This window comes from Protopterus annectens, chromosome 6.part0 (assembly GCF_019279795.1).
Source record: "Protopterus annectens isolate FY-2018-M chromosome 6.part0, PAN1.0, whole genome shotgun sequence".
Lineage (NCBI taxonomy): Eukaryota > Metazoa > Chordata > Ceratodontiformes > Protopteridae > Protopterus > Protopterus annectens.
The window spans coordinates 1673055794-1673068680 of record NC_056737.1 but is presented as its reverse complement, the minus strand read 5'-3'; the positions used below and the strand labels follow the sequence as shown (position 1 = coordinate 1673068680).

The 12887-nt window shown below is 42.6% G+C and overlaps 1 protein-coding gene across 1 annotated transcript in view; it reads right to left on the bottom strand.

Moving 5' to 3' along the window:
• THADA (THADA armadillo repeat containing) overlaps positions 1–12887 on the bottom strand; it is a 3943996-nt gene that overhangs the window by 2671902 nt on the left and 1259207 nt on the right. Inside the window, exon 25 of the mRNA XM_044073699.1 lies at positions 5811–5933. Within this exon, the coding sequence (XP_043929634.1) occupies positions 5811–5933 (123 nt within the window). The remainder of the gene's footprint in view (positions 1–5810; positions 5934–12887) is intronic.

Here is a 12887-nt window from a genome sequence, read left to right as displayed (position 1 = left end):
GGGGAGGGCCTGCTAGGGAACCACCACTAACCCCCAATGAAGAGTTCCTGGCCAATATCAGAGATCCAGCCAGCTCCTAGGAGTGCAGTATAGCATGTTCTGGAGGTCACAGCAACAGTTTCCGAGACAGTAAGCACATCCCATGAGGAGCTTTCAGGTATTTTTTGCTTTCTGAAAAGCTGAATACTGTTGTATAGCAAAACAACTGAAATCAATAAGTTAGTGCTGTGTCACATGTCTTTTTTGGGGAGGGGCTGAAGAATGCTACAGTTATAAGCTTAGGTTAGAGCTGTCCAGCCATGGTCTTATTGAAATTATAGTTAATGGACATATAAAGGGACAAAAGTATTACCCCTGTTACTGTCAATTGTGATGATGTTGCCCTTACCTCTTGCTTAACTTCTTCCAGGACCGTCTGGACTACGGAGGAGTATCTTATCTGCAGATGGTAAGGCAAACATTTCTATGTCAGTACTGCTGAGCAATTTAAAGAAATATTAAAGTGTGTGATGTTGATCTCAGGCCTGTTGTGAGTACTGCTGTACTGTCTGTAATAGCAGCACTGTTAGTTTGTTAGCCTATACTGCACTATAGTAGTGCAGGTATTAATTTATTCCTGTGTTTCTTGCCTTTTATCAAATGTGATTATGACAGTGGGAGTGTGGGCCCTGTGCTACCTGATGTCAGTGTGTCAACAGACTCTGATGATGATGGTGGCCAAATTGAGGCACGGTTGGGAGGTGCAGAGGTTGAATCTGACACTGCGGTTGACATATAGCCATCCCCTGCATTTCCATCACACACCACCAGTAGGACTACACCTACCCAGTCCAGTGAACCCACAGATACTGGACAGGTGGAGGGCGAGGACACTGATCTGGAAAGTGTGGCTATTGCAGCTTCAGTGCCTGTTCAGTCTGGCAGTAGGCAAGGTGCAATGTAGGAGAACTGGTAGGGGTGCTCGGAGGGGGCCTGCTGTTCCTCCTCCACCTGTTGCAGCTGTCTCTTTCTGTGCCACTCAACATATATTTAGGGCCATAATGGAAGCACAGGCAGGTTCCCATATGTGGTCAAGAAAAATTCTCATGGTTGTCGGTGTGGCACAGTCTGACATGCTTGACTGCCTCCACCATGTTGCCAATTCAATGGATTGGATGAATGATAAATTGGAACGAGGGGTGTCTGTGATGGACCGAGGGGTGTCTGTCATGGGACAAGCAAGGTCTGTGATGGAATGTCTGCTGAGAGGGGTACACCATCCATGTGGGTGTAGGTCAGCCACATCATCTCCTGTCAGCCAGTGTGGTCATACCTGATTAAGCTCCCATACTGGCAGTACTTCCACTGCTCCATCAGTGAGTGTACTGTCCATACCCAGATGTGGCCGGCCAAGGGATCATTGTCCTGGGTGTCCCCGGGAAGGCAGCTCGTCCAAAAGACATCAGTCACATTCAGGTACCAGCATTGCATCTGACCTTGGCCGTGGACATGTCAGTGCAACTCCTGGCAGAGCCAGTTCTCATGACTGGGGATGACAACGACGAACTGCCACCTCTACCATGCACGGCTCACACCTATTCAACATACGAAGATGTAGAGCTAGCACATAGCTTGGCTGTGTTCATGCAGATACTCACACACCAATGTAACCTAGAGGACCCATAAAGACACACTCAACAGTTATTCATTTTGTCTCACTGGCCATTTGTTGGTTTACCCACATGCCTGCCTCCTTCTCTTTCATAATCACTCACACTCACCAAGCTTTTGTGTCAGCCAAGGCTTCCTGTCCCACCGCACACACACAACACCCTGTGCAAGTGATGATAACTGTGCCATATCCCTGTTTTCTGTCTTTTAGATTCAGGGATGCAAAAGCTTTGTGTCTGATGCTCAGGGTGTATAGCTAACAGCGCTTAGTATATCTGCATTTGTGGTGCTGAACTGGTAATTGTACCTTTGACTTATATTGGTCTTGGAAAGTTAGACAGTTGACAGCATCAAAATTTCCCAACTTAAAAAGCGAATGATCTTTTGAGGGTTATGAAGTCAGAAACTGCAATGTATGTCATTACTTTCTAACTTCTCTCTTTAATCATTTTCCAGTACAAACATATGGTGCTAACCTGATGGCATACAGTGATTATCAGTACTTTTAAAGGTTCATTAGCGTTTACTAGGCTAACGACCACAAGGGCCTTTTTAAGCCTAGCCATCAATCCCAAATCTCTGACAAGTTCAGATACCCTTGATAAGTGTATGCAGGGATTTGGAAGATGAAACATTTAGGGGTCTGGGAGATGAACCATTTTCATGTTGCCTGTGTCCATTACAGACTTACCTGCCAAACCAGGGATTACTTTCCTGTTCCCCATCCAATTGTCCAAGTTGCACTTGAATTGGGTTAGGGAGGAACTCACATGGATGGGAGCCTATTTCACAGATGGGGTAGCCTCTGGGATACATACCTGTCTCTCCAGTAGGTCCTACTTATATCACAGGGAAGGTTTAAGTCTTTAGAATGGGTAATTCTGGTGCTGTTTTATGGATATGCAGGAGATCCATCAGAATGGGGGTCTGACAATGCCCCGTATGCCAGGCATCATCTCCCCTCATAACCCTGTAGGAGACAGAATAAAGCAATAGGGCCTTGAGGCAGTCTGCACAGGACATTTTACTTACACCCTGTATTCTTTTAGTGAGGAACCTCTGCCGATGGTCTAACTTGTTTGACATGCCTGTTTAGTTACATACCAAAGGGGGCATTGTGCTCAATGATAGGGCTGATGAATGCAGAATACAGTGGAACAATGACTTGCTTGGACTTAGATGCCATACTGTTGTTTATAAGTTGCGCAACATAGAATGATTTCCTCACTACTGTAGACACGTGACGGTCAAAGGCTACATTATTTTCTGTGTGTGTCCTAAGCCCCTGACTACTGGGTCAGCTCAAAGGTGTGTGTTGTCAATCTGATATTTACCAGGGGTGGATGGCTTCCCAAAGGATACTATTATGCATTTCTTGGCATTTAGTTTTAGTCCATGGTTCTGACACCAGTTGTCAGTCTGTGTCAGCCCCTCCTGGAAAACATTTGTGTCAGTATTGGATTCAATGACAGCTCCTAATTTGCAATCATTTGCAAATTTAGTCAGCCAGAGACCACTGACATTGGCCTTGCTTCAGTGAAATAAATGACAAAAAGGCGAGGTCCAAGGACTGATCCTTGAGGGACTCTGCTTGCGGCTGGCTTCTTTGTTGAGGTGGACTCTCCAATTCTAACTTCCTGAGTCCTGTCTGTGAGCCAGTTGGTTATCCATCAGGTCACGAAAGAGTTTGTACCTAACCTCTTAAGTTTGTCAGCAATGCCTGAGTGGGGTATTGTGCCAAATGCCTAGGCTAGGTCAAGGTAGGCATTGTGAACTATTTTTCCCTCATCCATTGCTTTGGTTACCTTCTCAAAGAAGTCCACCAGGTTGAGTAGGCATGGTCTGCCCTTGACAAAACCAAAATGGGTTGGTTCCAGTGTCTGGGGGTTTACTATATCTCTATTAATGATTTCCATGATAATTTTTTCCATGGCTTTACATACAAGACAGACAGGTATGGCTGCATGAATCTTTGATGCCTGAGGCATACTACTTATTAATGGACACAAGTCTAATAGGTCTCTGCTGTCACATGTTAAAGTAAACTCTGTACAGATCTCCCACCTTTTATTAGCTTACAGGACCAAGTAATGAAATACAAGGCTATGCCACACAGTCATATTATTAAACAATACACTCCAGGTTCAGGCCTTACCTTGTAACTGCAGCAGCTGACACTGTTTTAGTTCAGGGCTGACTCTGTCTGATGCAAGCAGTACACAGCCAATACATGGGGAGGTAAAGGTTGTGTGAGTTGCCAGGCATCAATGTTACTATATGTATGTGAGCAGGAGGAAGGTTTTAGGCCCCTAGGTGGTGAGTATGCTATGCGTTGTCTTGTAGCCAATGTAAGGGCACACTGAGCACGCCTATGTCTGCTTACACCCACAGCAGCTGGTGGTTGCCCCTGTGACTCCTCATCTACCTCTGACTGTGTTAACCTAGGCTTTGCTGGTGGGATGTGTGCCCCTTCCCCTTGCTGAGCCTCTTGAAGCTGTTTTCTCAGAATTATGTTGTGCAGCATGGCACATACTGTGAATCTTTCTGTACATGACAGTGGATTGTACTGCAGGGCTCTCTCAGATGTATCAAGGCACAAGAAACGTGACTTCAGCAGCCCAAACAGATGTCCTATAATACTTCTGGTTTGAGCGTGTGCCTCATTGCATTCTTCCATGGGTGTGTGTGTATTTTTGATGGGTGTCATCAGCCACGGTTCCAGTGCATAGCCTGCATCCCCCACTAAATGCCCCTGTGGGATATCCCCCTAGCAAACATTTGGTACAGCTGGGAGCTGTGCCAGATATGCAAGTCGTGGTAACTGCCAGGGTTGTCAGCACACATGTTCAAGATTATTTCCTTGGCATTACACACAACGTGGCAGTTGATAGAGTCGTAGCACTTTCTGTTAATGAAGAGCCTACCCTATTCCCCTGGGTGGTACCTTAATTTCTACATATGTGCAATCTATTGCACCCAGCACTTCAGGGTAGTGTGCTACATGCGAGAACTCCTGCATATTTCTGGCCCTCTTTTCAAAAATACGGGAAAAATGTATGTGGTCACTGGCATGTTGAAGCACAGCATTCAGGAATTAGTGGATGATCCTGGATGGTGATGCCTGTGACACCCCCACCATGTTCCCCGTTGGCCCCTGAAAGGTACCTGTAGCTAAGATTCTAAGGGCTACACAAACCTTTGTCTTCACTGGAATGGGTTCCCCTCAGCTGGCTCTCGCTCTGAGTTGAGGACAGTAAAGGTCACAGAATTCCTGTAGTGTGAGCCTGTCCACCCTGTAGTGCTCCACAATTTCCACATCATGTATGTTCTGAAAAGTTAAATGGGGCCTGAGAACTCTTCTCCTTCTCAGCCTAGGCCTATTAGCAGCACCAGAAGCAGCAGCATTGGTTTCAGCCTGTAGCACATATAAATAAATTAAAGCAGCAGCAGTCCCTAACATTCTGTCAGTGTAGACTCTGTATTCCAAATGTTTTGGAATCCGCAGGAAAAAAACAGCATGGAGTCTGCAGGGATGCTATATAGCTTGTTGAATAGCTAAACTGTGTTGGACTGGTTAATTAGCAGGCAGTTCAGCTGCTTCTGCTGTAACTTGTTTGTGGAGTGGTGTGCGCCTCTAAACAGTGCTTACTGAATCCAGAACATTCCACAGCCATGTGCGCATCACACTGCGTCGCACACATGGTGAAAAGCAACCGTGCAGGCTTTACTGAATCTCCCTGCATGACTATATTAATACTCTTAAAGGTCACGCAGAAAAGTGTATAATAACAGGGGGTTCCAATTTTTATTAATTTATTTTAGTTACATAAAACCTGAAAGATGGAGAAGCTGGATTTTATAAAGATTTCAGTATACATTTAACATACATATATTTTATAGACTGTTATCCAATTTGATATATAGCATTCTTTATAAGGTCGGTTATTTACTAATGACTGAAATTAATTACTTCAAGAAGACTGGTCCACTTTGAACAGTTTATTAATAAGAATAATAACGGCAGTTAACATATCTTTAGGCAATCAAAGACCAAAACAGATTGACATTTTTTTCTCTTTTTAAAGAGATAAGTAAAAAAAAAATTAGTATTAAACATGCTCTGCTGTTATGATTTAAGTGCATGAATCAAGTATACTTACTGCCCATACTGGTGAGGTAAAGCCCATTATTGCTGCCTGCATTCCATCTGCTACAAAAGGAATGATGTTTTCACCTAAACGTGCATCACGAAATAAAGCTCGTAAGATGTTTAGGGCATGGACCTGAACAGATCACAAAAATACAAAAAGAAAAGTTAAGCAAATGGAAACAGAAAATATATACCAATATTAAGGGAAACACAAGATGTGCTCTTACCTTTTCAGGTGATCTATGAGCTGACCCTATCTGATAGGTCGTAAACTGAGTTCATCTTCTCCCACAATCAGAATATTTTATTTTTTTGGAAGATACTTTGCTCGTGGCATGCATACTCTGCACTGGTACACCACATAATCTCATGCTCTGAATAAGTAAGGATGCACAGACTAGAAGTCTGTCAGTTAACAGCAGGCTTCCTGGAATTTAAGGAACAGTAGTAACAATGAAAACGTGTTGCCTATGCTGTTAACAAGAAATGTAAATGTATATACCTGCCAAATTTACAAGGAATAGCAAAAAATGGATGAAGCAACTTTCCAACCACAGGGATGGTGGTAGGAAATCACCTCAGAGATCAAGTGATATATTAAATATGAATGTACCTAATTATAACTGGGTCTTATGATTGGGATCCAAGCATTAACTACTAGACTGGAAGGAGATATAACAGCCCAATGATCAGGGTTTAGAAGGCTGATCACAGGAAGACTGTTGCCGGCAGTTACAAGCACCAGAATAATTCTTAATAAAGGAAAGTGCTCACGACCAAGTGTCTGTGATCCAGATGTCTGCAATGCAGGCACATCTAAGACACATAATGGAAACAACAGTCCTTGTGGAGAAGCATTGCATCAGCACTTTCTGGTGTTTCCATACTGCTTTGAAGGGAAAATGTGACAAAATGAAGTGGAAAGATCATCTGAAAAATGAGAGTTTTTCCATCCCTTAAGCAACCTTTCTATACTCATGTACCCAATTCATGTAAAATACAAATAGGTGCTGCACATACAGGTTGTGAAGAGCTCTCATCATTCCAGGTTTTGGCCCCTACAAAGATAACAGGGAGAGGACTGGACTGGTTAAAGGACAATTCAGAAACTATCTTTGAGAATAAAATGTGGGCAAGTTCTAAGGGAACAGTGATAATTCTGACAGACCAAATAAAGTTCCTGACATGCGACCTCTGCATGTTCAAGACCTTGCACACACAGATCGCCAATAGAAAAAGTATTTTTCAAGAAAAGAAGTTAGACTTTGCTAAACCAGCAGGCTTGGACAGCAGAAAGGCAAATGTGACAATCACAAAAGTCTGGTTCTTCAAACGATAAGGGAGGTGCACTTTTCCTTTTATGTGAGGCCTAACCAGCCTGTGCCAAGTCAAAATCCTGCCTCCAACAAGGTCATGACAAGCAGAGACAGATGATTCATGATAATGACAATGGGATAACTGTGGCAAAATAATATGATGCCTGAGCCTGGTAAGAATCACATGAAAGCTGAATGCCTATGGCAGTTTGGGATACTATTCTGAGTAAACGGATAACCATTCCTACGTGCAAGCATAAGCATACCAAGCAGAAAGCTTTCTGGCAGGGTCACTATTTTCCAAGACACACACTAGGATGTTCAGTACGATGAAAGGCACTACATTAAAAGCCAGATGCTCCTTACCCACTGCATGCATGGACTAGGAGACTTTCCTGTACTCCAAATAGACCTTACCCGATTCTGGTGATTAGAACTTATTGTGAACTTTTTCACTGACCTCTGTAATAAAACATGGGTGCAGTGTGGGAGTGGACAGACAGGAAGGATCTGTGCCATCTGTGCCATAGAGGAATATCCCATCACACCCCTCCTTGCCCTAGTGCTTTAAAACAGAAAAGAACAGTGGTGGATTACATTCTCTTGAGTGCCAAATAGGCTGAACTCTAGACTGTCCTACTTCTGAAAGGCCCAGACTAGATACAACTTCTGAATCTGCAGCTCTGTGAAAGGAGTGCAGAAGTATTTCATATAGTCCATTATTTCAATCATTTCCCTGGAATGTGAACAGCTAAGAGAGTAAAGCCTCTATATACTGTTTGCTGCCTGATAAGCACCGACTTCACAGTTGTATGACCAAATGAAGAGTGGCTCCAGATGAAGCTTCTCCTCCAAAGTCTAATGAGCTGTAAAGCAAAGCTCCTAGCCACTGATACTGAGCTCTGCCTCCAGGGAGTACTAAACCCTCTGAAGTGTGTACAAGTCAAGGTTTGCTCCCAAAATCAAGTCTAAGGATAAGGGGGAAAGGTATGGCTGTAGAAATAAAAGGTTCACGAAGCAGCTGGGTGGAACTGCCACAGTTCAGGCAGTGTGTGGTGACTCTGAAGTCAAAGATACCTCACAGTCCACTGCAACTACATCCCAAGACACTCAACCTGCACCACAAAGGTTGTACCCATCAGGTACACAAGACACATTAAAGTCCACGTCTGGAGTTTGCTGCATCCTCACCCATAATTCCAAACGTCATGAGCTGCTGGTCCCTAAGAAATGGGACGAGTGGCACTGGAGAATGTCAAACTCCATGTCTAATTATGGCAATCCAATGGAATGGGGTTTGAGAAAAATTTGCCCAGTTTGTGGTGACCTCCATGGAATGCAATCTCAGGGATAAATCCTGCAGGGACACTACTAAGGCTCTTTAGTAGGGACTAGCAGAATTCATTTGCCCAAGAAGGAGAACACACTAAGGCCTTCTCAAAAATTTTTGGGCATCATGGTTATCACACTGCAAATACTGGACAGTAACACTTTGGACTGGAAGAGATATCTGTCCACAGCAGACTGAAGGAACTTCCAAAATGGATATCAAACATATTTCAAAAGGTGACCAGCATATCCACTGACACCATTCAGGACCACTGCAGAAGCAAATCACAAAACCCTGAAAAATTACCATTCAAAACTGAAGTTCGTTTGTGTGTGTGTGTGTGTGTGTGTGTGTGTGTGTGTGTGTGTGTAATCTGAAGCTGTTGATGTCCAGAATGGGACAAATACTGCCTTTCCCTTTCAGAATCAAGAAAAGGCAGGAGTAGGAGCCCTTTCCTTTATCTGAATGACAGACAGTCAATATGGTCCCTTATGACAACAGAATCTGTCCCAGGAGCACTGCTGAAACAGTCTATCTCTCTACAGGAGCTCTTCCTAGGGAGAATCAAAAGACTAACACACAGCTTTAAATCACCATGTCGAGAATGCACTGATTACTGGCAATGGCACCCTAAGCCATGGCAACTTACAGAATCATCTCCCCATAGTTAACCACAAAGTATAGCTAGGACTCCTGTCACTGTTGGCAGGGTTGTTTTCTTGAGCAAATGGGCTAGCAAAAGAAAAGCAAAACATATGACATTTGAAAACCTTCCTTGGATGGTGAGACTGCTTCCTCATGCTATAAGGTTGGTGGGATTTAGAAGTCTGGCCACAGCAGCACCTAGGAAGTTTAAGCAGGACATCTCCAGCCATACCATCCTGTACTTCCACATACCACAGCCTGTGGCCTTAGACAAAACATCCTTACAATGAAAATTTCAGGATGCCACACAGAAGCCAGAAACAGACTCTGAATCACAACTTCATTCACAAAAGACTGTAACAGGTCTGCAGGCATTTCCAGACTCTGGTCCACTAAAGCAATCTGGAATTTGGAAATAGGATGAACAACTGGGTTGAGGTCTCTTAATACCAACATGACAACAAAGTGTATATTCTCTTGTCACACTTGTTCAGCCTTTGGATCCACTGCCTGGAATAAGATTAACAAAACATCTTGGCTTCTAGGACCTATGCTGGACTGAACAGGTCATACAGGAGTCAGCTCTACAAGCTTCCCATATGTTTCTGTGAAATTAAACCATTTGTGTAAAATGTATAATAGCATCAGATTGAGGATGTCAGTTTTGCTATTAAAAATTAGTGAAAAAATACACCTAAAAGTAGAAAAAAATGTTTTTTTTTTTTTGAAGTGGGGTGAACCCCTTTCCCTGATCCCCAAATTCCTCTTAATTCCAAGACTGCACACGCCTGCAGAAAGAGTGAAATACACCTTAAAATGTTCATTCCATTCTTTCTCCTTATCACTGTGATCCCAATACCCACCAAAAAATAATGTCAATTGACAGAAGCAATACTTGGGTACAAGAAACCTGAGAAAAACAGATGCATCGGCAAATGCACTCAAGCACTTGTGTTATGAGGACTTAAGGGGAAACTGCTCTAGTATGTCAGGTAAGGGTATCAGTCCACTCCACTCAGCCAGGGGGTTATAAAGCCCATACATTTTCAGAGGGCCATAGCGATGTGCTTCCTGAGTGCTGTGATAGAATTCTTGACAACTAAATCCATGGGCTCTTCTGTCTTCTTTCCCATATACCTATTTTAAGTATTTTGGGGAGGAAGAAATTAGCCTGAGACAATGCTATATTGAACCTCATAAGCCTTAAGATCTTTCCATAGAAGGGAAAATCCAGGGGTGGCATTAGATGGTGAAGAACTCAATATCCCTGAAAGTTTCAGAGACAATGGACCTAATGCCTAAACATTCCTCATATAAACCTGAATGAAAGAAATTATGATGCCTTTCTCACCCCACTTCAGCTCCAGGTATGAGCTTTACACCTGCTTCAGTAACACAGAGTGTATAACAGTTGCTGAGCAAGTGTCAGGTGAGAAAAAGCTAATGCACAAGTAGCTGCAACTTACAGGTGGCACATAAGGGAGAGAGGCATGTGCCAGACCTGGGGCTAGCATCAGGCCACTTTCCCTGTGTGATTCTGTACACATGAATTAAGCTTTTACCAGACAAACAAAAAAGCCTTGGTGAAGAATGAACCAGTGGCTCTTCCTTCAGCCTGGGTCAACAGCCCATTGCTGTACCTGTAGATCAGGGAAACTGCCCATCAAGTCACTCAGTCCTGAGTACCCATGTCCTGTGGTTGAGTGACTTGATGGACACTTCCTATGATAAAACTGTTCAACTCTGGACAGTCAATCAAAGGATGTTTGCTGCTTGCACACCTCTGGGTAAGAACTGGCTGCATACCTTCACCAGGCCTCTTAATATCCAGTGAAGCAGGGGAACAGCACACAAGCTCATTTGGTTGAGATAACCAAAATTCCTAATGGACTCAGAAGGACAATTCAGCAGTGGGTTTATTTCCAGGATGGCTAGGCTACAATCTATTCTCTACACTTCAGTCATTGTAATGATGTGTTCTGGCTGTGGTTTGTGGATGCATGTAGGACTACATCCCTCTCCAGTGTCAGTAGTAAGGAGTTAGGCTCCATGATTACTGGCTCAGCATGAGGAAGGCACAGCTATTTTCCTATGCTTTGAAGAGAAAATGCATATTGCTATACTTCTTCTAGGAGGTGTTGCGTTAGATCTAACTGCTGTGCCATAACTCTAATCTCCTCTCTTTCTAAAATATTTGAGAAATGCAATTAATGCACAGCTTGTATCACTAATAACAGTCTGTCTGATTCCCACTACAGTTTTAGATATGGCCATGAAATGAATGTGCCTTGTTGGATTCCAATGAGCTTTGAGAATGTTACCTGAACAAAGGCTGCCAGCTCAACTGAAAAATCAACATTAGTGCTGTAGTTGCTTGTTTCACAAAGGTCATGTTTAGATAACATCCTCTTCTCAACAGTTATTCCTTCAAATGCTGCCCAGCACAAGTTTTTTTTTTTTTGGCTATGTTACTCTATTCCAGTGTAGATCCTTGGGTTCAGTTTAATCTGGACATTTACATACTATAATTTTTACTTTGTACTGCTGCAATTACAAAATGCTTGGCACATTATCTCCTTCACTCATGATTGCTCTTATACAACATATGCTGCTCTCATAGAATGTAAATGTTGAAAGTACAAAAAAATGTTTGGACCAGAATCCCACGGCTAGTTTCTCTTGTTGCCACAGTCTCAAGGAGACGTCAGCTTACATAGTCATACACAGTCACTTTTAAACAGAAACCTTACTGATTCTAGTACTTTACAATTGTATTAATTTTCAGTCATGCAGTGGACTGCATGTTCCCCTTGTCACTGCTGCTAACTCAGCATAACAGTCCATATCTGAAATGCACCAGTCTTTAAAAACATTTTGCTGTTGTTGTCTTCAGCATTTTCATGGTAAAACGTATAAACCTAGTCAAGGATGTAGAGCCCATCCTCTACTACATATGCTTAGTAATCTTACCTCTTTGAAAGTCTATGGCAAAAAGTTTTTTAATAAATTAAACTCTTATCTACTCTCAAGTTTGGAAAGGAAGACATCTAAAAGCTTAACCACTGCATAACACTGTCCAACTACAGTAATACAAATTTCATACAGTGAAGATTTCCCAAGACTGAAGCCTAGAACAGAAAGCCATACTAGTTTAATGAACTATCCGGTCATCTCACTGACTTCTTTGGAATGCTTTATGTTCCTCTCTTGCAGGGGGCGTACAGAGTAGTTTACAGTCTGCATAACTCCATTATTACACAATCACCTAAAGAGAGGTCACCCTAAAAGTATACTGAGATCTTGTCGATATCTCCTAATACAGTTTAGAACTGCATGTTAATTAATGTTACGTTTGCATCAGTATTATCAATCTGAATCTCACAATTTTTTTTTCTCTGAAATCGATTATTAACTTTTCTGTCTCTATCTCTGTTACAGGTGTCAAATCAAGTCGATGTCACTTGTCTGGTTTGCCCACCTATGACTCTTTTCTATAGTTAAAGAGATCCACAAGCATTTTTTTCCAAGCCTGTGACACAGAGGGTTGAAGCACAGACTACAATGCAAATGACTAGTGTTCAGTTACCAGCATGAGCGCTAGAAAGACTTGGAAGGGACAGATGTTCACAAATATTTCTTCAAAATGCATTATTTTTTTTATTCTTTTTTGCTGGTGTTACTATTGCTGCTGTTTTCTTTTCCAGTTCTCTGTGAAAGCCTTTTTGGGTCATCAGTGAATTGTTTGTTTAGATGTTTTTCTTTAAATGTTTCTGTATACCTTCTAAGTTTTTCTACT